At 41.1% G+C, this 23,866-nt stretch overlaps 4 protein-coding genes across 4 annotated transcripts in view; 2 read left to right on the top strand and 2 right to left on the bottom strand.

The window, feature by feature from the left end:
* ntn4 (netrin 4) overlaps window positions 1–1,197 on the bottom strand; it is a 30,913-nt gene extending 29,716 nt beyond the window's left edge. The window contains exon 1 of the mRNA XM_087830855.1: window positions 813–1,197. Within this exon, the coding sequence (XP_087686981.1) occupies window positions 813–858 (46 nt within the window). The 5' untranslated portion in view covers window positions 859–1,197. The remainder of the gene's footprint in view (window positions 1–812) is intronic.
* Window positions 1,198–6,804: 5,607 nt separating this feature from the next.
* Window positions 6,805–9,756, top strand: snrpf (small nuclear ribonucleoprotein polypeptide F). The gene is made up of 4 exons (XM_006780894.3): window positions 6,805–6,937; window positions 7,554–7,679; window positions 9,325–9,389; window positions 9,536–9,756. The coding sequence occupies exons 1-4, from the start codon at window positions 6,935–6,937 to the stop codon at window positions 9,600–9,602; spliced, it is 261 nt and encodes an 86-aa protein (XP_006780957.1). The 5' UTR covers window positions 6,805–6,934; the 3' UTR covers window positions 9,603–9,756.
* Window positions 9,757–9,882: 126 nt separating this feature from the next.
* On the top strand, window positions 9,883–14,550 carry amdhd1 (amidohydrolase domain containing 1). Its single transcript, XM_006780893.3, has 9 exons — window positions 9,883–10,078; window positions 11,373–11,479; window positions 11,780–11,844; window positions 11,923–12,200; window positions 12,268–12,493; window positions 13,157–13,281; window positions 13,373–13,466; window positions 13,768–13,928; window positions 14,353–14,550. The coding sequence occupies exons 1-9, from the start codon at window positions 9,942–9,944 to the stop codon at window positions 14,456–14,458; spliced, it is 1,299 nt and encodes a 432-aa protein (XP_006780956.2). The 5' UTR covers window positions 9,883–9,941; the 3' UTR covers window positions 14,459–14,550.
* A 577-nt stretch (window positions 14,551–15,127) lies between these two features.
* LOC102782866 (tetraspanin-9) lies at window positions 15,128–23,260 on the bottom strand. Its single transcript, XM_006780892.3, has 9 exons — window positions 22,975–23,260; window positions 18,691–18,732; window positions 18,169–18,248; window positions 17,880–18,071; window positions 17,731–17,805; window positions 17,550–17,651; window positions 17,326–17,457; window positions 16,274–16,357; window positions 15,128–15,564 (listed from the first exon to the last, which is right to left on the bottom strand). Exons 3-9 carry the CDS (start codon window positions 18,229–18,231, stop codon window positions 15,493–15,495), a joined length of 720 nt encoding a protein of 239 aa, XP_006780955.1. The 5' UTR covers window positions 18,232–18,248; window positions 18,691–18,732; window positions 22,975–23,260; the 3' UTR covers window positions 15,128–15,492.
* Between the last annotated feature and the right edge of the window lie 606 nt (window positions 23,261–23,866).

Below are 23,866 nucleotides of genomic sequence, written 5' to 3'. Positions count from 1 at the left end.
GGGAGCTGAGAAATGGGCTGTGTGTGTTTGTGTGTGTGTACACAAGTCAAGTGTTTTACCTCGATCGGAAATGTTATGCAAAAAGGATAATAGAGGCATTGTGCACCTGCCTGCCACGGAGCGCAGGCAGCGTGGACTCTGACACAGATAAAGTTTGGCAGCTCGGGGACGATGAGCAGCATTCAGACGCCTTCCAGACGCTCTACAACCCTAACCCTCCACCCACTCCACCCCTGCGGCCAAATGGTGTCATCCCCACTGTGGATTTATTACTTTAAAACCTGGAGCCCTCTGCTGCTTCTGTCATGTGCAAGACCTCACAGATAGGCTCACATTAAATTTTACAGGATGAATTATATTTGCACTTTTTATAGGTGGATTTTCTTTGTTAGGCGGTAGATCCATATGAATTATGTCACAGTGTTGATGAGGAGACAATAAATGGATGTAAAATAACAAAAGAATCGCAGGTTTTACAGGAAATTGAATATGCTTTAATCAGAAATAACTCAATTATTCAACTATAAATAACAATATCTGCTCTTTGAAAGTGAAACACTGAGGATGGGACACATCCTCTATTGTTCTCTTCCTTCCTGGAGGTTAATATGAAAGCTGATTATGATCATCTTTCAACATATGTGTGTTAATTATCTTAAACCTGAGCAGTGAGAGGTTAAATTGCCCCAAATTTCAAGGGAGTTCTGCATTGCTGCACTTGCCACGGAGACATTGTTGCCCCAGTGGCAACCCCCCTAATAATAATAATAATAATAATAATAATAATAATAATAAAAACACATCACACTGACCTGCATCTGAAAACACAGCCAGGCTGACCACGAACAAGAGAAACATATCTCCTCTGCTGTGGGAATAGTCCAAGATATGTGGGGGAGAAAAGCGAGCCAGAAAATCCGCTGGAGTTACTCAGAAATCAGGGAGCTCATCCACAGTGGCAAAGTTTAAAAAAACAAGGCAAGTGCGCAGGGTTCAGCTCCAGTGTGGACTTTCTCTTTCACTCAGCTGCGATCCAACAGGGCGATGATAACTCAGCCGTATGAAGGAACAGCATGATCCCGGACGGTGTGAGGTGTCCCGTAGAGAAAGGAGGAGGGCCGAGGAGGAGGACGAAAAGTGAACGGGTCTGCCCGGCTCGTCTGCTGCTCCGGGACCTGCGGCGTGGTTCATCTCCCTGCGGTGATCTGCCTCTGAGGGCGCACGGAGACGCAGAGGAGGTGCGGTGACAGCGCTGTGCGCCAGCTCCGCCTCTCCCTCCGCATTTTTCCGCGACTTAAAGGAACATTCCAGTTTGTGCTCCCAGCCTCATCTTCGCACCAGCGGGGTCCCGGCACGAGGGCCCGGGACCACGCGGGGGGGACTTTATGAGGAGTTCAGGGAGTCCAAACTTCCTTTAAAGGCGCATTTCCTCACCTCTTGTCATGCAAATTTGGATGCTCATATTAAATATATGACTTTCAATTAATGACTAGCATCTCAAATGCACTCCAACCTAAGAAAACACCAGCAAGTCGAAAAATAAAACACAACGGAAAAAGAAAAAAGTCACCAAGGCTAAGATGAAAGAAAACTGAAGTGATTTAGTGATTGTGGAGAGACAAAAAACAACAACAAAACAACAACAACAAAAAAAACCGTGACTGACGCTGTGGGAGTTTCAAGCTAACTGTAAACGGCTAATAGCAAACATGTACAGTATAACACGAGTCATGTGATGACAAAACACGCATTACCTGCGTCGTTTTTCATCGGGGGTGTTAATAACCTTTCGTAACAACTGTGCATTACAGTATGTAAAAGAAATCCTTGTGAGCCACCAGAGCTAAACCAGGGGTTCAAATATCTGGGCCAAACCCAACCTAGCAGAGGGTCCAGGATGCCCCAATAGATGACTGGAAGCTGAAAACTGCAGTAAACTAAAATATGTGGCTTCTTTTGTGTTTTATTTAGTTCATTGTTTCAGGTCAACTACCCAACAATGTATATTTTACAGTTTTAACCTCTGAAACTGTGTTTTCAGTGTTCACATCTCTTTATGAAGACCTACCTCACTGCTTCCGTTGGTGGTGGTGTTGAGAGGGTATGTAGCACCCAAGTGCTGATCAAATGCACTTGATTAACCAATTGTCAACAAATCTGAAAAGTCCTTCGTAACAATGGAAGACAAAACAATTATTTCAAGTTATTGCTGCTAAAGGTGGTTCCACAAGCTGCTGAATCATGGAATGTACTTATTTTCTCACAGGACTGTGATGGGGCAACAACTGCCAGTAAAAAAGGATTATATGTTCAAGAGAGCTAAAAGGAAAACAAATAGTTTTACATTTGGCAAGACTTACAAAATGACAGTGGGAAACTATTTGGGCACAGAGGGAATCACAACTAGAAGATCAGTCCAGGATCAAATTGTAGGCACAAAAAAGAAAAGCTTTCATATGCTGTAATTTGCTTTGAACAGGCACCATTCTGAAACAGAGTTAAGAAACTTGAAATTTTACCCACAATGCAAAGTTCTCTATAGTGAATCATCAGAAATCAGATGAAAGTGGGGTGTTGCTGTGCATCACTGGCTTCAGACTGCAGGGATGTAAGACATGATCTGATTTTGGTTTGACGCTGTGACACTTTGAAGTGAGTTTGATGATTGCCAACCACTGGTCCTGACAGGGTTTGGACCCCCTGAGGGGACCACATAGACCCTGATGATGAACGGACCACATGAGTGCTCGTATCCACATTTCTGACTAATTGGCTTTGGATGCAGAAGCTGCGTGAGCTGCTGAGGCACTTCAAATTACACCCTCTGGTTGCTCTGCCGACCACGAGCCTTTGTAGACGACATCGCCAGTGTCCATAGAAAACCAGTGAAAGATCCAGTTAAATACTCATCCTGCTTTCCACATCATTGCTGTCCATAAAAAGAAGAGGGGAAAGCCCCCAGCTTCCAGCCAGAAGGAGTGGCTTCAACAGAGTGCAGGCTGCAGGGCGCCTCCCTGTGTTCAGCAGAGGTAGAATGCCGATTTCCTCTCAGGCCCATTTGGCTTAAGCTCGACTGAACCCAGCACGGCTCTGGCTTCTCTGTCTGCGGTGTAATCGGACCGTGACCTGCTTTCTAAGCACCTGACCCTTGTCCAATAAGCAGTGAGCCAAGTTAAACTATCTCACCTGTTCACTTTGTTCTGCCTGTCCTGGTTCAGTCACCGCCCGCCTGGCTCTTTGTGGAGGAGAAAACTTTGTTCTTTTCTCACGGTTTTAAACAGTTTCCAGGATTTAGCTCCATAAAGACAAGAGAGGTGTTTTCATCTTCTCAGCTTTTTGGCAGAAAAGTCAATGAACAAGTCTCCAATAATGCTCTGTGGTCTTCTTAAAGCTCTTTGTGGTCACTTTACATCTATTTAGGGCAGTTTCTGTTTAAAGTCATTTTATCATCTCCATTGTTGTTTTTGGGTCAGTTTTGGAGCTCTTTGTGTTGGTTTTTCTTAGTTTGTGCTCATCTTTCACTCTTTTTGTTGTATTTCTGGGTGTCTTTCAGGTTATTTTTTAATCTAGTCATGTTGTGTGTCTTTCTAGTATGTTTTCCACCACCAGCGCCACCAGTGACCAATGGATGTGTTGGTTACACTGGAGGAAGATCATAACTTAAATTATTTAAGGGTTTGACAATTTTATTTAAATAAAGCTAAATTTGTAAGAAACTGAAGTTTTGATAAATGTTTAAATTGCTGAGGAGCTTATAGGAGTGTCATTAGTGTCTGCAGGTATTCAGACACAAGCCAAAATGTTTTAGTGTTGCCTCCTCCCTCGCCTCCATCTGTGAGCCCTTTACTGAGCCCCCACTCAGTGTTCACATTTGTCATCTTTTACTTATCATTTTTTGATAGTTTGTAGTCTTATACTACTTTTCCATCTCTGTGGCACTTCAAAAACTTTTATAGTCTAGTTTGAATGCCTTTATCCATCCATCCATCCATGCTCTTCCATTTAGCCTTATGATGATCACAGGGGGCTGGAGCCTATCACAGCAACCATAGGGCAAGAGTTAGGGTACACCCTGGACAGGTCACCAGCCTGACGCAGTGTTAACACATCCCTTTTTTTTTTTACTAATTTTTCATGTTTTGTGGCAGTTTTGAACCTCTTTTGCTGCTTTGAAGTCATTATTTTAAATCTCTCTGCAGTAAGGATGCAAAAAGCAGAGGTAATGAAGGCAGATGAGTCTAAATACCTGGGTTAAACCAGTGAAATCAACAGACAAGTGCACAAATAAGGTAAAGAAGAGAGTCCAGGCAGGGTGGAGTGGGTGGAGACGGGTGTCAGGGGTGATTTGTGATAGAAGGATTGCAACAAGTGTGAAAGGGAAGGTTTACAAGATAGTACAGATGCTACAATGTACAGTTTGGAAATGGTGGCCAAGCTGAAAATGTTACGGTTTGCTATGGGAGTGACCAGGATGGACAAGCTTTCCTATTTTAACATATTTTGCTAGTAATTTTTGGATTTCTAGCCATTTTTATTCTCTCTCTGCCACATATTTCCTTCATGCTATAAAACACACAGAAACTGACTGACGGGTCGGTTAATTACACAGAGGGCGGCTAATAGGCTAAAATGATGTAAGGACACGAGCATTTCAAATATGCAAATAAAGCTCTGCTGCAATTTCAGAGGAATTTCTGGACAATCACAGCCTCTAACAGCAGGAAGTCAGGTGTTAGTTTCATTCATCGCATCAGGTTTGAACTTGTCAGATACTTCAGAAACTGTTCAACGCTCCAGCGCAGAAAAAATGTGAGCGCGTCAGACTGTTTGTGCCTGGAGTGAAATTGCTGCTCAGACTTACAGCCGGCCGACTCGGTTATTACAGTTATTTAACTTTTTGCCCCCAAAGAGGCCACAGGGTTCAACTAGTGAGCAGTTTGTGAGTGAGGGGCATGTCAAAGTGACATAAGTAGAGCAGGTGTTGCACCTACAGGATATGTCATTATCCATCTGCCTTCAGTTCAGCTGAGGGCAGGTGGAGGCACCGACAGTGATGCTTTTATTTGCTTTGAACAGTAATCAGATCACAATTTAACTTTTAAGTATATTATCACGAGGCAAAATAACTTTAGTTGTCATTTTTATGTGTTTGGGATCATTGTCATGTTGGAACACTGAGTTATGTTTAATTTTCAATCATTTAGTTGTTAATTTGAGCTGAGTTGAAGTTTATTGAGGTATTCATGCTAAATTACAATGTACCAGAACACTGGCAGCAAAACAGCCCCAGAGCATGATGCTACCACTGCCATGCCTGACAGCTGGTACAGGGTTCTTAGGTTTGATAGCCTGACCTTCACTCCTCCAAACATTCCTCTTGTCATTGTGGCCATTTAGCTTGATCTCTGTCTCATGTGACCATAAAACCTGCTTCAGAAGGCATTTGTCATGTCTGTGTCGAAAGCTGCAAATTTCATTCAAGCTTGAAGGTGTCAGTTTTGGAGGGGGGGGGGGACTTCTTTCTTGGTCGATAGCTATGTAAAACTAGCTTCACTGGCTTTCGGGAGGAACCGTGCTGTTCTCTGGCAGGAAGCACCATGCCCTCCTGTGTTTTAAATGCACTTTAGAACAGCACGCAACAACACTACATATGAGCAGGTGGAGGGAGGTTTGAGGTCTTCACTCACCCCCGTTCTGTTAACCGTCGGGGCTGGGGGGCTGGGAGGAGGTGCTGGCCGTCGGATTGGGGTCTGGGATGCAGGGCCTCCCTGCTACTGCAGATAAGGAGGCGGCCTGCTTTCCTCCACCCCAGAGAGAAGGGTTACATCTCCTGATAATCCCATTGGTAAAGTAAATCCGCTTGGCATCTTTCTTGGCCTTCAGACAACAATCCTGATGGCTAAAGATCCAAACGGGACAGGCACAAAAAAACAAACAAAAACAAAAACAAAAAAATGGCTTCACTGTGGACAGAGACGCAGGTGTCGAAGTTTCTAGTTCATGGCAGGCTTGAGCCTTAGTGGTTCCTGGGTTGTTCCTGAATGTCCCGACCAATTTTCTCTCATCTGAGAATGACAGTTGGGGTCTTCTTCAAGACCTCAAAGTGTTGACACATCCAAATGACGCATGCAAACTGATGATCTTTGAATGTGCAGCTGTTTACAAATGGCTCCGAAAAACCTTTGTAAATTGGGTAAATCTTCAATCATCTTTCTTGGATCTTTACTGGGTTCCTTGGACTTTCCTATTATTCTGAATCAGAAACACTTATTAAAAGATTTAAGTTAATTTATATATTTGAGACAGTATGTATACTTTTGAAAATCCTAAATAAATTCAAACTTGCGCACCCAATTATTTTTTAAAGTCATTAAAGATGTATACTGTACAATCGTTCCACTCTAGAAAAACTAAAGTTTAAAGAAATAATTAAAACCCCCAAATTATTGGGGGTCTGACCACACCTGTACGTATTTCTTATTTAGCATGTTCTTTGCGCCACCTGCCTGCAGCTGATTGTATTGAAGATTATAAATGGTTGCTATCCTGTCACAAAACACTCCAGACACTCGTCTCCACCCGCTCCATCCCTCTTTTTCTCCTTTCTTGTGCGCTGTCCCTTGCTTTGATGGTTGACCCCCAGTTTGTTTTTCTCATGTTTCTCATGGTCTTAAATGTTTCTGTTCTGCTCATGATAACCAATAAAATAAATAAATAAATAAACAAATAAAATGAACAATACGGTTTGGGTGTGGTGAGAACCTCTGACCGCTAGGTCGCGGTGTGGAAAAACACGCAGACTCCTCAGGAAGTAAAGTGCAGGACTTCCGGTCGGCGGCAAAGCGTGTGCTGCTGTTAAGTGCAACGTTATTGTGACGAAAGGATACCAAACGTATACCTTAAAACGCACAGGGCTTATTTAATTTGAGCTAAAATGGTGAGTAAAGCTCGGAAAACATTACCTTTAGCTTCACCGGATGTTTTGGGGGATTTTTTACTCAGAAGGGCGCGGGAATAGCGACTAGCCTGTTAGCTGGTTAGCATAGGCGAGGCTAGCGTCTCATTCATAATTGTAGAGATAATGAATGAATCCTCACACGGAAAGCAGCCTCACTTTTTCTGTTTATCTACGGAAACATAATTAGGCTGGTTTCAATGCTTCCTGTTTATTGGCTGTTTGTTTATTGGCGATTTTCTTCCTGCTTGAATCTGTGGAGAGTGTCGCACCAAACTTCATTCAGAAAACGTCTAATTTAACTGGCACACAAATATTTTGAAGCTTAATACTTATAATAACTTGATAATCATAAAATTCACGGTTTATTTTTTTAATCGTCTTTGTCTTTGGAAAACTGTGCAAACTGAAAGGAAACGTGCAAGATCTCTTTTTAGAGACCTGATACCTATTATAAGATCACAGATCAGAATAAGTCAGTGCATATGGTTTGGATTTAACATGTACGGGTATTACGATGCTAAACTGTAGCTGTTTGTTTCATTGGTGTCTGAATTTGATGTGTGTGTATTTATCTCTGATTGGTCTGCTTCTCCAGAGTTTACCTCTGAACCCGAAGCCCTTCCTGAACGGCCTGACAGGAAAACCAGTGATGGTGAAGCTGAAGTGGGGCATGGAATATAAGGGCTACCTCGTGTCTGTGGACGGGTACATGAATATGCAGGTGTGGATCATTTGCCTTGTTCAATTACCTAAAATTTGTTTTACGGTCAAATTTTGCACTGTTTATAGACTAGGTATTATGGTAAGAGAAACTGAGACTCGATTTCAAAATAAAAGCAGTTTTCAGCTAATGTGATTTTTAACATTGACAAGCGCATTCAGTTTGGCATTAATGCAACTGCTGTAGCATGAAAGGTGACTTGGATTTATTTTTCTAAACTTGGTGTTATTCTGTATCCAAGTAAAAACAACTGTTAGCCCAGAGTAATGTGTTACCTTTGCCTCCTCTGCTTCTTTGTCGCTGTGTTTGAAGCAGCAAACAAAGCTCTTCTCTTAGAAAGGTTGTTTTTACTGTTGCTTAATGCAACACAGAACTCCTCCAAGCTGTCAGTACACAGTTCCCCTGCATTACCCAGCAACAGAAAATTCTTTTGTGGGCAGGGATAGCTCAATAGATAGCATGGTCGCCCCATGATCGGAAGGTCGGGGATTTGAATCCACTGAACGGCTACCCTGAGGTACCCTGAGCAAAGTACCTTCCCTACACACTGGTCCCCAGGCGCCTGAATAGTGGCTGCCCACTGCTTCACTGAGTGAATGGGTTAAATGCAGAGAAAGTAATTTCCCCGTGGGGATCAAGTATACATTATTATTATTATTATTAAAACTCGAGCAATGTGTTCATGGGGTCACACAAGAACCTGTAGTATTTTCCTGTTGAAGGATAAAATGACATCATTGCAAGGAAGCATCATTCCAGTGTTGGGTGGTACACCAGTGACCAGACAGTCACAGAAGAAGGGACCTGTGTTAACTCAACACTGTCCTCACTTGTAGTCCTAAACATACACCCTGATGAAAATACACACATATTAATATACTTAAGACAACATCAATAAACCAGCTCAGGGAAAACATCCTGATACTTGATATTTTGTGAAGTATGAACAGTTTCTACCCATTAAAAACTTCACATGTATAGAATTACACCACAGAATGGCATGCTAGGCTATGCTAAACTTAAAGTCAGAGTTTTCTGTATCACCAAAGTGGCTCTGTTTTTACCTGGTGAAATCGGGTAAAAACAGATTCTTTTTTTTATTCTTTTATGTAGCGCATGTTCTAAGTATGAATTTGTGCAACTGTGGCGACTGATCATTGCCATTGTCACTAGTCGGTGCTGAATGTACAAGTCATTAAATCTAATTAAATTTTATTTAAAGTCCAATGCTGGTGATTTGGTGTCCTAAATATTTATTCAACTATCTGCCACCAGATGGAGCTGCAGCAACAAGATTTTTGTAGAAAAATGCCATTGTTAAGGCTCTTTTTAGTTATTTTGATATACAAGCAGTAGAAATGAGCTTTCTCCGAAGGATGGCCATTAGAGGCTTACAGTAGAGCCGCTACACCTCCACACTGAAAGGAGACAGTTGAGGAGGTCACCTCCTGTGTGAGGTGTTCTGGGTGGACACCCAGGAAGCACCAGAGAGATTTTATCTGTCAGCTGGCCTGGGAACACCTCAGTGTTTCCTTGGATGAGCTGGAGGAGGTGGCTGGGATGAGGGAGGTCTTGGCTTCTCTGCCCCACCAATGATCTTACCCGACCTTTGAACTTTGTTTTATTTATTTATTTATTTTTACAGCTGGCAAACACAGAAGAGTATGTGGATGGAGCGTTGGCCGGACATCTCGGTGAGGTTCTCATCAGGTATGTGAATGACACTTTGTAACGCCACAGAGAGAAATCAGTGGGAGTCTGAACAGTTTGAAGTCGTCAGACTTGACTAACTTGTGTTAATAATTAAGTGACTGGTGAAAGGAAACGCTTTCTCATACTGTGCTCGACCTCCACAGGTGCAATAATGTTTTGTACATCAGAGGTGTAGAAGAGGAGGAAGAGGACGGCGAGATGCGAGAGTGATGCCGGGCTGATGTGTGTTTGTGTTTTCACCGTGTGAAACAAATGAACGTTTGGGTTTATTTTTCAAGCAGCTTTGAATCTTTTTTTTTTTCTTTCTACTGTATGTGAGACCAGTTTTATGTTGTGATACAGACACAATAAAGTGATTATTGTACCCTTTCTTAAAAAATATGTGTGTTTGTGTGTCGTCTGATTTTTTTTTTTTTTGGGGGGGTGCAGTAAGCCCCACCCCCCTCTGTGCACTTTAAACTGCTGTTTCTCTCCTGGGCAAATATTTGCCTGTTTCCTGAGTTGGCTTCAACACCCTCTCTCCTAAGGTTTGACTTCAAATGAGTCAAAATGTCCAGACCTTACAGACTGCTGGTTAAAAATGCCAAACAGCTAGTTTTGATCTGCAAAAACTCTGAGAAGTACCTGACCAAAGATGGGATGCAAAGTCTGTGCGTGATTGAAAATGGGAGCGTTGTAATAGGAAGGTAAGTTTGTCACAAATTATGTATTTTATAGGCACATTTTCAGATCTCTAAGCTTTATAAAGGAGATGTCAAACATCTGGGTTGGGGGTCGAGGTGGGCACAAAGTGAACATTTTGCAAAAATGACTACTGCTTCTGGTGTGAGGATTTAAACACAGTAGAAGAAATCTATGCAAGGTTAGAAGCTTGTTAAAATCTCAAGATTTTTGAATTATAAAGAAAGTGGGATTGTTTGGGTCCCAAAATCTATACATGTGCATGCTTTGTGCTCCACAAAAGCACATAAACTGACAGGAAACTGAATAAATGAGGAAAATTAGGACCTGCTGTTGAAGCTGCACTTCCTTTTCCCTTTGACACCTTTTGCTTTACGCCATGTGATGGCGAAAGAAGACAGTACAGGGATTATTGAGTAAAAGATTAGGTTTTGACTGTCAAATGTTTACTGTCCTGTTAAGTAAAATAAAGAGTAGATTTTAAAGATGACTAAACTGGTGATAGGTTTTTATTGCACATGTAGCTGCACAAATGCAAAATTTTAAAGTCTCTTAAACGTTTGATTCAGAGCCTCTTCTACCATGTTGCTCTACAATTAGACAGGTTTGGTATTTTATTTATACACTACTTCTTATTGTTGATATTTTCTAATATATCTCTAATTCACAGACCAAGCTGCTTTAGTGATTAAAATGATGAGCATTCCCGTGTAATGTTAAAGGCTTTAAAAAAATGGTTCTGTTTGTATTTATCATATCTCTACTGTCTATCACAGATGCTCTGAAATGTTCTAATGCAACTTATTACTTTCAGTCATTTTAATGCAAAAGAGTTCATCCAAAACACCACTGTAGGTCTGTTAGCTATATTACAATGCCAAACATAAAAAAAATAGCAAAAAAATGTGGAAAATTACAATAGAATTAATGGTTCTAATGTTTAAAAAAACATCTGTTTTGGAGGTTGACAAATACATTAGAAAATGCTTAAAAATAACACAGGGCACATGAATAAATATGACAGGAGTCATGAATAACCTCTGTTGAAGGTTAAGAAGCTTTATTAGAGTCTCTCAGATTTCATCAGAAAGATGGAAAATATCTCATGTAGCTACAGAAGTGAGCAGAGCTTGTTAGGAGCTGTGCTGTGCTTTTGAGCACCAGTTTCAGGTTATTTGAAAAGTGATTTCTTAACCTGACGACCAATGATACACACTGTAGCGCCCCCTACAGGCTCTACAGACTCATGACATGTCAGAGAACAAAGTCACTGTGGATCAATGTGCTTTTCCCTCACAGTGACGGGCTGATTAAAGCTGTAGGGCCTGCAGAAACCATCAGAGCTCAGTATGCAGAAGCTTTGTTTGACAAAGTGATCGATGCTGCAGGAATGTGCGTCCTGCCAGGTGAGCATCAGCTCTGTATCAGTTCTGTTGGCTTAAATATAAGCAGTCAGACGTGTGAATTGTTGAGAATTTCTTGCCTTAGTATAATGTAAAAAATACTTGATGTTCAAAAAAAAATCTCCCAGAATTTGTTTTTTTTTTCTATTTTCTCCCATTATCATCATCAAATTTACAAACTAAAGATGCTAAATGTAAATGATTTGTTTGATATCAAGCTTGTCTTACTCGTACTTTTAATGTTTGACCTTTTATTTCTGCCTCTTCTCGCAGTGATTAACTGCTGCAAACTTCTTGTTTCAGGCTTGGTTGATGCTCACACTCATCCTGTCTGGGCTGGGGACCGGGTGCATGAATTTGCAATGAAGGTAAATTATTCTGCTTAACTTCACTTCGCTTCACTTACTTCTGAACTGTTGATGACATGCTCGGCGCTCCATCTGCAGCTGGCAGGTGCCACCTATATGGACGTGCACCGAGCAGGTGGAGGCATCCACTTCACGGTGGAGCACACTCGAGCCGCCCCCGCCTCGGACCTCCTGGCGACCCTCCGCAGCAGGTTGGTGCGGATGCAGCGAGCGGGCACCACCCTGGTGGAGTGTAAGAGCGGTTACGGCCTGGAGCTGCAGACCGAGCTGAAAATGCTGGAAGTGATCGAGGAGGCCCGGCGCTCCCTACCTATAAACATCTCTGCCACCTACTGCGGAGCTCACGCAGCGCCCAAGTAAGTTTAACTATTTTTGCCTTATATTCCATATCTCCTCCTCCTCCACGTCTTCCTCCTCCTTCAGAGGGAAAACAGTGGCAGAAGCTACAGAGGACATTCTGAGAGTTCAGCTGCCTCGGCTGAAGGAAAGGATGTCTGCTGGGACTCTCAGAGTCGACAACATCGACGTGTTTTGTGAGCAGGGAGTGTTTGACCTCAGCTCGAGCCGCTCCATCCTGCAGGCAGGCAAACAAATGGGCCTCAACATCAATTTCCATGGAGATGAGCTTCATCCCATGAACTCTGCTCAGGTATCTGCCGAAGCTTATGTATACACTGTAAGCTACAGCCTAAAGATGAATATTCACCTCTGAACCACATCATAACCTTCAGTTTCTGCTCACCGGATCAACAGTAGTCATATTATTTTAGTTTACACCAACTCCAAAGAAAAATATCAGCTAGTTTCCACCTTTGTGATGAAAGCTCATTACCATCTTTACTACCAAACCTACGCTCTTCTGCATCTGGATAGTCTCCAGATCCCCGTACAGATGGATTGAAAAAACAAATGTTCGCAGAGTCATGTGAAGTAAAAATAGTAAGTATGATTGGGAGCTACAGTTCATTTTTGTGGCCTTATTAAACAGTTTCCATACACCCATATGTTCGTTTTCTAAGAACATATGGGTGTACAGAATATATGTTATTTCAGCTGCTGATAATCTTTGACTTTCAGAGTAATACAGTCTAACACATCCAAAAACATGAAGGAAGGCGAGGGAAATGTCACTATCGACAAAAAAAAAAAAAAGACACTAAAGGCGCATAAAATATAATTGATGATCCGGGGCCAAATGCAGATGAACTGCACGGAGACTTTTTGGATATTTATCTGAAACCTAACTGTTTAATTGTTTATTAATAATCATCTGAGGCCCTGTCTTGTTAAACAGAGTGTGCATTTATTTCAGATGGGGGCGGAGCTTGGAGCCTTAGCCATCAGTCACCTGGAGGAGGTGACGGATGCAGGAATTGCTGCCATGGCCAAAGCAAAAACTGCCGCGGTCCTACTGCCGACTACAGCTTACATTCTGCGGTACTGTAACACACACACACACACACACACACACACACACACACACCCTTTAACCGAGAGTTTTTCGAGTAATACATTTATTGATGTTTAGGTTGCCCCAGCCTCGGGCCAGAGACATGCTGGACGCCGGAGTGATCGTGGCCCTCGGCAGCGACTTCAACCCCAACGCCTACTGCTGCTCTATGGTGAGTGCAGGATGTCTGACTCCTCCTTTGTCTGTCACAGCCACACTCTGTATATAAAAGATGGATGTAAGTACTGTGACATTACCCATGAAGCCTAAACATTACGTTTCCGTTTTTCCTTAAGCAAGAATGATAAGTTATTAGCTTCCACTGAGGTGCAAACTGCTGCTGTAAGCATGTAAAGTTGGACATTTTAACATGGAAGTCTGGAGGGGTTGATTCACTTCAAGAGTCTGCCTCAAGTGGCCAATAGGGGAACTGCAGGCTACATCCCCCTTGTTCTTCTTTTTCTCTCCCTCAGCCGATAGTGATGCATCTGGCCTGCGTTAACATGAGGATGTCCATGCCAGAGGCTTTGGCCGCCGCCACCATCAACGCGGCCTACGCCCTCGGGCGCTCCCACACACATGGATCGCTGGAGGTCAACAAGCACGGAGACCTGTTGCTCCTCAACGCCACACGGTAAGCCCACCCACAGCAGAGAACACTTCAAAGACCAATTTCATGTTTTTATGGAGCTTAAAAAAGTTAAGGTAAAATTTAAAGAAACAGCTGTGTTTCTATTGTGGAAATAGTGCAATTATTTACTCTGTGTGTTGCACTCAGTCACTCACTGCTTGCAGTTTAGTGCTGCCTTTAACTGTAATGTTATATTAATGCATGGTTTCATAATTTGAACCATTATTTTACCAGGTAGCTTTATTAATTTTTAGCAGTTTTAGTGATTCCTAATCAGAGGCAGAAACATTGGTGTGCAGATGTTTAGATTTGGTGTTTTTCTGATACTTCTGACTTCTTCCTACATTGAAAATCTAATATTGTGTCAGCTTTACATTAGAAATAAGAAATAAAAATAACAGAGCCTGTCCTCTGTGTCGTTCTGCAGGTGGGAGCACCTGATTTACCAGCTGGGAGAACATCAAGAGCTCATCCGGTATGTCATCATCAAAGGGGACGTCGTCTACGATAACAACAAAATCCTGGACTTGTAACTGTGGAACTAGGCTAACAGAGTGAAATAAAACTATATAAAAATGTAAATGTGTGCTTAAGGAGCTAACTAAAATAAAGTTTTAGTCCCTTATCTCAGTGTGGTCACACCTGTCAGCCCAATAAGCACTGGGAGGCTTCGGTCCAGATGTTTATCTATGTTCATGTTGTGCTCTGTCCAAGCATGAAGCCGTATCATATCAAACAGCTCTCTCCTTTTATCAGTCATAGTCCCTACATTTAAAATCCTTCCACTCCTACCTCTCCTTCTCTCACTGCCTCCTAATATGCCATCCCCCTCTCCTCTTCCTTGGTCATCAGGCAGCAGTGGTATTTTCGCCCTTCAGACCAACAGTGCCACCAGTCTGGGTCTGTTAACAGAGGCCTCAAACAATCAGAATTATCATGTTGATAACCATTGTTTAATCTTGATTTAGCCACTGAAAGTGGGCAAAGGTTCATGACCTAGATCAGATCACTGCTGTTAGAAAAGCTGAGTCAGGAGAGAGAGCTTTCCCTCAGGTGATCAATCAGTTCACTGAATTACCTGATCTGACCTCTGTGAAGCCTGCAGAGGCCTGAAACTCTCTCTGCTTTTATCAGAGGATTGCAGCAACAAAAGCAAATCTCAGTAATCATCACCTGGAACAAAAAAATCTCTTCAAACCGCATTTCTGTAGAGTGCTCTTTATCTTTATTGAACATGTTAGTACACAACGCTCGCCTTATCTAAGCATTTTTCTCACACGCGTGGCTTTCAATGACTTGATAAATCATTCCAAGTCTTTCTTTCTGTTCTGATTTTTCTCGTGTTATCACTTTACATTAAAAAAACAATATATTGTGATTTTTATAAAAGCTAACTATAAAAAAACAACAACAAAAAAAAAAACTAAATTAAATGCTATTCACAACAATAACTGGGTGCAAAGATGGAAAAAAGATATAAGGTTGTAGTGGTACACATAAGAACTGGCTTTTTAAAAACTATAACAATGATATAGCTCAGCTGTGTGAAACACCTCCATTAATCCCCTCAGGCTTCGTACTTCTTCCCTGCCCGGTGGATCTGCTGGTAAAGTGTCATGGAGAAAGCCATGCCGAGCAGCTGGAAACAGAAAAACACTCCAGTTAATAAAGAGCTGTGTTATGAGGCAGGATTTAGTGCTTAGCAAGTTAACTTTAGAAGGTGATTCCCTTCTTAACCAGCATAACCAGCCCTAAACCGTTTCTGGAGCCTGATAAGAGATCAACATGATCAAATCAAGGCTTATTGGCCAATCAGTTCCCTGGAAAATTGTATCACAATTCCTGGAAGATAATAAGATGGTCTCTAGGGTTATGGGACAATCTGAAGTTTTTGTTTTTTCTTTCATGAGTAAGAAAATAGATCCCCAGGGGAAGTTTATTTACTGTTGTTCTTTGAGCGTTAATATACTGAAACCGCCCTAAACTTTTGCCAAGTTTTACTCTTGTCAATACAGTCATGTTGGAAGCCAATGAAGACTTGCTGTAATGTGCCATATTAACACTCAGCAGCAACATGCCAACCCCAGTAGCCTTAGACAGAACCTCCAGGTAGCCTGGGGTGGTATCTCACAGCTGTTAGGAAAAGGGTCCCTAACAAAGTCTTTAAAGGCACATGGCCTTAATTGGTAGTAAAATGTCTTAAATGAATTTTTATTTAGTTTTTTGTGATTCTGTAACCCTGAGAAAGTTAAGCAAATTACATCCTGGATATGTTGAACTTGCTTCACAGCACAGACCCTGTGAGTATTTAAAGTCTGGATGTGACCACCGGATAAAGTGCTGCTCACCTGTATGACCAACACACACATCGCAATAGTCCCCAGAAGGTGCTTGTTGTCGTCCAGCCACTCCTCAACCTTCTCATAACAGCCCTGGAAAGACGAAGGAAACCAGATCATCAGGAGACATCTGGTCACAAAAACGCTTTACACTGAGTTCACTCTGAACACTTTTCTCCTTTTGTTCCTGGTTACTAACATCTGTTGTTGTTTCTGACACATTCAAACACAACCTAATGCTTCTTTAAATTCAAATAAAACAAAAACAGTTCGAGGTAAAGAAATAACAGGAAAACCAGAAAACAGGAAAAGAACTGTAACACCAACTCATTAACTATATGAGTCGTGGTTGTGCAGCTCATTTTAAACCAGACACCTCTTTTTAATCGTTTGAGCAAATAGGATCACAGTAACTGTGCCACGTTCACGTCACTTCAACCAATCAAGTTGCAATGCCAAAACCCACGTGGGCCCAAATTTACTGCATGTGGCTTCTGTCCAGTCACGTGTCTGTAGGTGGGTCTAAAATGGAAGTTGTTGACGGCTCTGATGTGGCTAGTTAGGCGTGGTAACTGCTGATAATCATGTGGCTACCGGCTACTGGCAAAAATCGGGACGGTAATTCAATTTCTGTCTTAGTGCATTTGCGCTGCTATGTGTTTTGTGGTCTTCTTTTGTGGCTCATTCAGTGCATTTTGGTCAGAGTGTGGTGAAACTTGATGTTTGGCATTGGTGATAGCTCCAGCCTTTCTTTAGCCGGTTACATGGAGTCGAAAGAATTTCTGGTGCGGTTTTGTTTGTTTAGCGGACTTGTGTGCATTTACGTAACTGCTTGTTTAATCATGGCTTGTAGAAATGGTTTATATGAGATTTTAACTGAGATTTAGAGGTACCACACACGTCGGGACTTATATTTCTGACCCCGTGTTATAACCGATTAAACGTGATCTCCTCCTTTTTGCCCCCGGTACCGGGGGCGTGGGGCTAAAATGGTTAAATTTATTGGGCCTTGTTGACAACAGAAGGAATAAAACAATCAGCAGATTGATAACTTCACTGACCCGTGTCCAGAACACATTGGAGGCGTTGCGTCCACAGTCCGGGTAAACCTGCTGGCAGCAGCGGTCAGGAACCACGTCATCATGGAACGCCGAGTGCCAGTCACGGTGGTTCGTCACGCCACAGCACTTCCACTAGTAGACAAGCAGGAGGGGAAAAAATGACAGTGCATCATTCACTCAATAAGCAGCTGGATTAAAGAGTTGTCTTTAATGCATCTGCTCACCTCTCCCTGTATCGTGTTCCAAGCATCCCTCAGGCCGGCGTTGTTGTCCGTGTTGTACAGCACCAGGCCTTCTTTCAGGTCCTGACGGGCATTTTCACTCACCTGTTCACACAGAACCAGAGAGGTCACTCATCTGCAGCCTGGGAATGAGCATGATGGTGCTAGCGTTTTGCAGTCTTACCTTGTCGGTGTAGACGAAGAACAGGATGAGGAGGATAAGTTCAGCCAATAGGATGATCAGGAGAACGATGAAGAACTGAATAAAAGAAGAAAAGTGTCAACATAAGATGAACAAAAGTTCATTTATACCAAATACGGTAATACACTCACACTCAGCAGGAGACACTTGTTCTCCTTGATGGCACCCAGGCAGCCCAGGAAACCCGTCACCATGACTACGGTGCCGAGGGTGATGATGAGGTTGGCAGCGGAGAGCGAGGGGAAGGAGGGAGAGAGAGTGGCAAAGCTGCCCTGAGAAACCGAGAGCCATACGCCGACACCCAGCAATCCACAGCCTCCCAGCTGAAACACACAGGAAACTCAGACACTTCCTGCTGATTCGGTGACGATAAATTGCTTTAATCTCTTACTGCCGAGTCGGTGTGTGTGGAAAAATTACCCAGAAGAGCAGGTTAAAGAGGAAGAGCATGTACTTCACACAGCAGATGCAGCCGCGAGCCATGACTGAACGAACAGGCACTGAATAAATAAATAAATAAAGATTTTTTTAATGGCAGATTTATAATAACAGTCTAAAAAAAGTTACTAAAACTTTGAAATAAACTGATCTCAAGAATACTACCCAAATTCCCCTTTAGGGCACCACTGTTCCCACTGTGCGCTGATAAAGTTTCTTAAATTATTTTGGTCTGTGCAAAGATACAACCACCAGTATTTACTTAATTTAGCTCTAAAATGAACTTTTATTACGTAGAGCTGCACCTACATCATTGTAAGTGGCAATGGTTTGAATTTTTAAGGGAACAAAACACTTGTTGTGCGTTGCTTGTTTGCACAGAAAATCCACAAGTCACAAGTCACAATCTGCTTTGATGCACATTATGCAACACTGACTGTAAACAGTTTCCTCTGCAGGGACTCAAAGTACAACCACAACACAGCAAAGAGGAGATGAACTCACCACTTGAACAAGCAGGAGAACGCAGAAGCTCTAGTGGTTTACCTGTGACACAGAAACGTACACGAGCATTAACACGGCGCCTACAGGTGTAAACAAGTTTTTAATACCACTTTAACTGATACTGAACTTACCACACAAACAAACTGTTGTCACTTTAAAATGAAGGGTATGGTAAAAAAACAAAAAAACAAAAACAAATAACAAACAAGTATGTGGTTGAGTTTAGGAACATTTTTAAATGTGTTTTGTTTGGTAGCATCTAACCTGACAGCTCCACACATCCTTCACCTGACCAAAGCGTGGCAGTGGTGAATTTGTCCTCTGCTTTTGTTATTTAAATAAAAACTTCAAGACAAGAAGGTCACATAAATAACAAAAATGACTGAACACTCAAATCCCAACTATGCCTCGCTTCTAAAACTTTATCTATACATAAGCTTATATTCCTGTTCTTACCATTTTAGAAATATTCAAAACAGCCTGAAACTGTTTTAGTCAAACTATACAGGACAAACTGAGCAATTAAAAATTAATGATCCGTATTAAATTTAGAGGCAGTGTAAATTTAAATTTAATGGAAATTTTCATGAGGTCCATTCATAAAAAGTGTAATAGATTTTACTCTTACTTACTCTTACTTACACGTGCATTTACCCTGTAAACTGTAAAAAGTTCAATAAGTCATAAGTGTGGTTAACAGATAACTGACTAATAATACAACTACTCCAAGTCCAAGTACTTTCCACATTATGTTTTAGGTGGTGTCTTTCTCGGTCTCCCCACCACCAAAAGTTAAAAATAGAAAACTGGAAAGACATTACTCACAGGAAATGAATTCATTTAAGGACCAGCAGACACAGACTGCACACTCTAATTTTAGCCGTATTGATATCATCAGTAATGTTGGTAAACACAGAATTTAGCCTCCAAGTACAGACCCTAGTTTTTTGAAAGCATTTTACATTTATTGAACCTTTTATGAAGACAAACTTGTCTTTTTAACAATGCATCTCCTTCAATTGTAAATGTAATTTGTTAAAATTGTGCGTTTTTAAAAAGGTTAACTGAGCCAAATGTGAGGAAAAGAGAAAAGAGATGGGTTGTTTTTGTATTTGTATTTACAGCACAGAACAAAATAGCCACATTTTTTAAAAAAAAATCATTACAGCAAAATAATAATTTTACCTTGAATATACTTTTAAATATATATAGAATTGTTAAAAGCCTAAACTGAATTTTGAATTAATAACAAACTACACTGATTATTTTATTAATTCATTTATAAACATGTTAACTTTACAAATATCCCAATATCCAGGTAAACCTTTAAAAATGTGTATTTCGTCTGAACATTAGGGCTGCCACAAACGATTATTTTGATAGTCGACTAGTCACCGATTATTTTTGCGATTAGTCGACTAATCAGATCATGCATCCATTGAACGTAAAACATACATCTTTTTGCACCAGCAGCATCTGCTCTTATATAACTATCATTAGCTTACAGCTTTAAGTGTTTAAGGTATGTGCTAAGTGACTTATATATGTTTAACCTGAGCAGCGAGAGACGGTGGTGGGTTTGAAAACAATTTGCCAGGAGTCCGGTGTTCTCACGGGCTCTAGTGAGCCTTAAACCCCGGCTAGCTATCGAGCTGGTGGGTAACAGACGTCTCAGAAAACGTCGGAGCGCTTTTGAAAGTATGTGGTGTCTTGATAAACTGAGCAGATATTTGAGGTTTACACAGCTACATTCGCGCCTGAAAATATGTTAAACGTTTATTTTGTGACCCAGAAAGAATAATAAGAGTAATATTAAAACTAACTAGCTGCCGCCATTGTTGGAAACTGAGCAGGGCCGCGCTACGAATTCTGGGATAGGCTGGGCGACGAAGTATACACCCGACCCATCCTTCAAATCTGGGGAAATGAAGGGCGCATTTGTCGGAGTCTTCAAATTTGGACCGTCTTCGTCGTGTTGCTGTAACGTAATCGGCCTACAATGCGTGCAGGAGGATGCGGTTCCTGAATTTGGACACAGCTACGATACCGGACGCTGCTTCTTTTTCTTCGGGGTTTAACAGCAGCTGGCATCCTTGTACATGCAGTGCTGCCATCTTCTGTTTCAGTCCATTATTACACTCTTAAATCCTACTACTTATTCCTGCGTCTTTTGGGATCTTACAACGCTTCAAACGACTCGTCGACTATTAAATTAATTGTCGACGATTTTGATAGTCGACGTAATCGTGACTAGTCAACTAATCATGGCAGCCCTACTGAACAACAACACAAACTCAGATTTTCTGTCAAGTATTTATTATTATTATTATTATTATTATTATTATTTTATGTTTATATATAAACATTTTTGACAAAAATTTGATTTTTTTTAACAGTTGTTTTTCAAAATGTGGTCAAAGCATGTGACAATTATGGGAATAAAATATGACAAAGAATCTAAACAAACTGAAATAGTAGTACAATTTTAAATTTAATTAATCACTTTTGTGCGTGTGAGTTTCTCTACTACAACATTTAACGTCATACACACTGTAGTAACACAGTAGCAACACAATAACAAAAACCTATCAACCAGAGACAATAACTTTCTGTTATTTTAAAATGACTAATAAGTAAGTAAAGTAAGCAGTCATGGTAGTCTAAGGAGCGTGGAAAGAAAGCAACAGGACTTTAAGTTTCCTGAAGATGTTTCACTTCTCATCCGAGAAGTTCTAAGACCAAGTGGTGGAGAGTCCCAGGTATGTTCTTTTCTTTTCAAGAACAAATATCACAAAGTGATTTACAATACAAAATAAGACACAACAATTAAATATTTCAAACAACATTCAGCATTTAGATGTTAATCATTTCAACGATTTTTCTGCATTGTGTTTTAATATCCACAGAAATTTAGAGACTTTTAAGATAAAAAGGAAAGATGGTAGAAGAACAAAGACACAATATCAGTGACTTGCTGAACATGGAAAGTAGAACGCCAGGACCCATTATTTTTTCCTAATTATGTTAACAAGATATTACGATGTGGCTGAATGCCATTATTAAAATATAACATTTAAAAAACATTTACTCTGAGCAATTCCTTAATATTTCTTACATTATTATTATTATTACTTTGTAACAGGATAACTACATCTATGCTGAGAGTCATACTCTCAGATAAATAATATGTTCACTATAGTGAGCCTGCAACAAACTAATGGTACTGTTTCACACAGTTCAAATTCATTCAGCAGTGGTTAACGCTGTAACACAGTTTTCTGTTTGTTAGCATGATTAAATCAAAAAGTTCTTTTTTATTTATTTATTTTTGAACACAGGTAAGATTGGAATCAGCTTACAAGTGATTAACTTTTGGAGTTGATCCAGATCTGGATAGGTCTCTTTATCATCAGTATTGGTGTCAAACACTCACCTCTTGTACTGTGACCTCACTAAAGGTAGCATGAGCACATTTTTAACTTTGCTTAGCTTAACAAATGCCATTAATTAATAATTATTTGATGACATTTTTAATTAATTTCATTAAAAAAGTATTTGCATACACTCCATCAGGGGAGACAAGGCTCACTTTCCCATAACCCATCATACAACTGGAAGTCTTTTTGCAGCCAGAGAAGTCGCCCCCTTCTGGCCTTTGAAAATAATGACATCTTCCATCTTTTATATACAGTCCACACAATCACATTTTGAATGGGGCTTTCAGACGTGGGCACTACAAAAGTACGTAATTAAATACATTTTAAGCTTCACATTTATATTAAATCAGAATTTTAGCCCTGTAGTTTCTCCCAGACATTTTAACCGTAAGCCCGTATTTTTTCATGTCCTCTGGCTCATACCATCACAAACTATCCCAAAACATCGCCCAACGATACAGCAGCTTCCAAATTTAAAAACTAGTGCGTGCAATAAATCTCTGCCTCGACGTGTTTTGACTGAGAAAAGCCATTTTGTTTTTGTTTTTTTTAGACATATAGTGGGATCCTCGTCCCGTGGTGACGTCATCACCCAAACTTCAGTTTGCGGTCAACAGTTTGCGCTTTAAAAAAAAGGGAAGGGGGGGGGGGGGGGGTAAGCGTAACTGTACCGGTGTTATTTTTAAATTCACCAACTTTATACTTTAGCGATAAGGAAAAATGCTAATGTCTGCCTACACGAAGCTAGCCCACTTCGCCGCGGCTCGGGCCGTGATTCTTTCCATGTCCATGTCGGGTAAAAGAAGAGGAGGAGGAGGAGGACAAAAATGGGGGATCACTTTCTTACCGCTGTCAATGAAATTGCGCTCATCTCCCCGCTAACTTCTGGAGGTCCGCATGGTGCTCTGCCTCACAGCATCAGCGGCTTTTAACGTACAAATCCCGCAGTTGGAAGCTACGAAGTCCGTTCGGAAGTTTCCTCTATGGCTGGAGGAGGAGGACGTTTTCTAGGGAGAAAGGCGGAGCACAGAACTGGAGGACTGGAGGCGTGACTTTCGGGGGAAGGGAAGATAGTGAGCCGGTCAAAGACCCCGGCTGGGTAAATATGAGTGTTAGAATAGTTCACATAGTTTCCTATCATGGCTCAATGCCCCGATTTTATCGACACAGCTGAAGCCCAAAAGAGCAATGATGACAGTTTTGTTTCACCTAGCGGTCAACAGCGGTACTGCAACATACTAACAGCAAACAAGAGTATGAACGACCAGATATCAATTTATTTTTAAAAAATATTTCCATTCTGATTAACACTATTTAATAATGCAAGACGTTTATACTGAGTTAAGTTATACGTACAGTTTAAAAAAATATTTATATACGTATGTATATAGCTACATAGGGTTTTGGACATGACTCATTTCGCCTCTGTACACCACCACAATGGAATTTAAATGGTCATCAAACGCATCACAGTGAGTTTTGAAGTGCAAACATTCATCTTTAATTCAAAGGGTTTAACAGAAATATTGCACAGTCCCACATTTTCAAAAACATTTAAAAATATCTAATTTCTTTGCCCTGAGAAAGTCTTGGGTTGCTTTTGTAGTATGCTTTTGGTCTTTAATCACTTTCACTGTGAGGCACTGTCTAATCAGTTTAGCCCTGTGCACTCCTATCAACAAGCACACCATCAAAACATGACGGATAATAATAATGAAGAAATTCGCACAGATTTTTAA

Source organism: Neolamprologus brichardi, chromosome 17 (genome assembly GCF_056152115.1).
Source record: "Neolamprologus brichardi isolate AB-2024 chromosome 17, ASM5615211v1, whole genome shotgun sequence".
Classification (NCBI taxonomy): Eukaryota; Metazoa; Chordata; class Actinopteri; order Cichliformes; family Cichlidae; genus Neolamprologus; species Neolamprologus brichardi.
The sequence above is the reverse complement of the archived record's forward strand: the minus strand, read 5'-3'. Positions and strand labels throughout refer to the sequence as shown.

What these genes read in the sequence shown, in the direction of transcription:
- LOC102782866 (XM_006780892.3), bottom strand. Translation starts at nt 18,231, where the DNA reads ATGGCTCGCGGCTGCATCTGCTGTGTGAAGTACATGCTCTTCCTCTTT. An exon ending in TCTTCGTCTACACCGACAAG is followed by an intron (nt 17,652 to 17,730) that starts GTAAGACTGCAA and finishes CTGTGTGAACAG; the next exon opens with GTGAGTGAAAATGCCCGTCA. An exon ending in GGAACACGATACAGGGAGAG is followed by an intron (nt 17,458 to 17,549) that starts GTGAGCAGATGC and finishes CTTGTCTACTAG; the next exon opens with TGGAAGTGCTGTGGCGTGAC.
- amdhd1 (XM_006780893.3), top strand. Translation starts at nt 9,942, where the DNA reads ATGTCCAGACCTTACAGACTGCTGGTTAAAAATGCCAAACAGCTAGTT. An exon ending in AGGAATGTGCGTCCTGCCAG is followed by an intron (nt 11,480 to 11,779) that starts GTGAGCATCAGC and finishes TTCTTGTTTCAG; the next exon opens with GCTTGGTTGATGCTCACACT. An exon ending in ATCCCATGAACTCTGCTCAG is followed by an intron (nt 12,494 to 13,156) that starts GTATCTGCCGAA and finishes CATTTATTTCAG; the next exon opens with ATGGGGGCGGAGCTTGGAGC.
- snrpf (XM_006780894.3), top strand. An exon ending in ACGGGTACATGAATATGCAG is followed by an intron (nt 7,680 to 9,324) that starts GTGTGGATCATT and finishes TTATTTTTACAG; the next exon opens with CTGGCAAACACAGAAGAGTA. An exon ending in CTCGGTGAGGTTCTCATCAG is followed by an intron (nt 9,390 to 9,535) that starts GTATGTGAATGA and finishes CGACCTCCACAG; the next exon opens with GTGCAATAATGTTTTGTACA.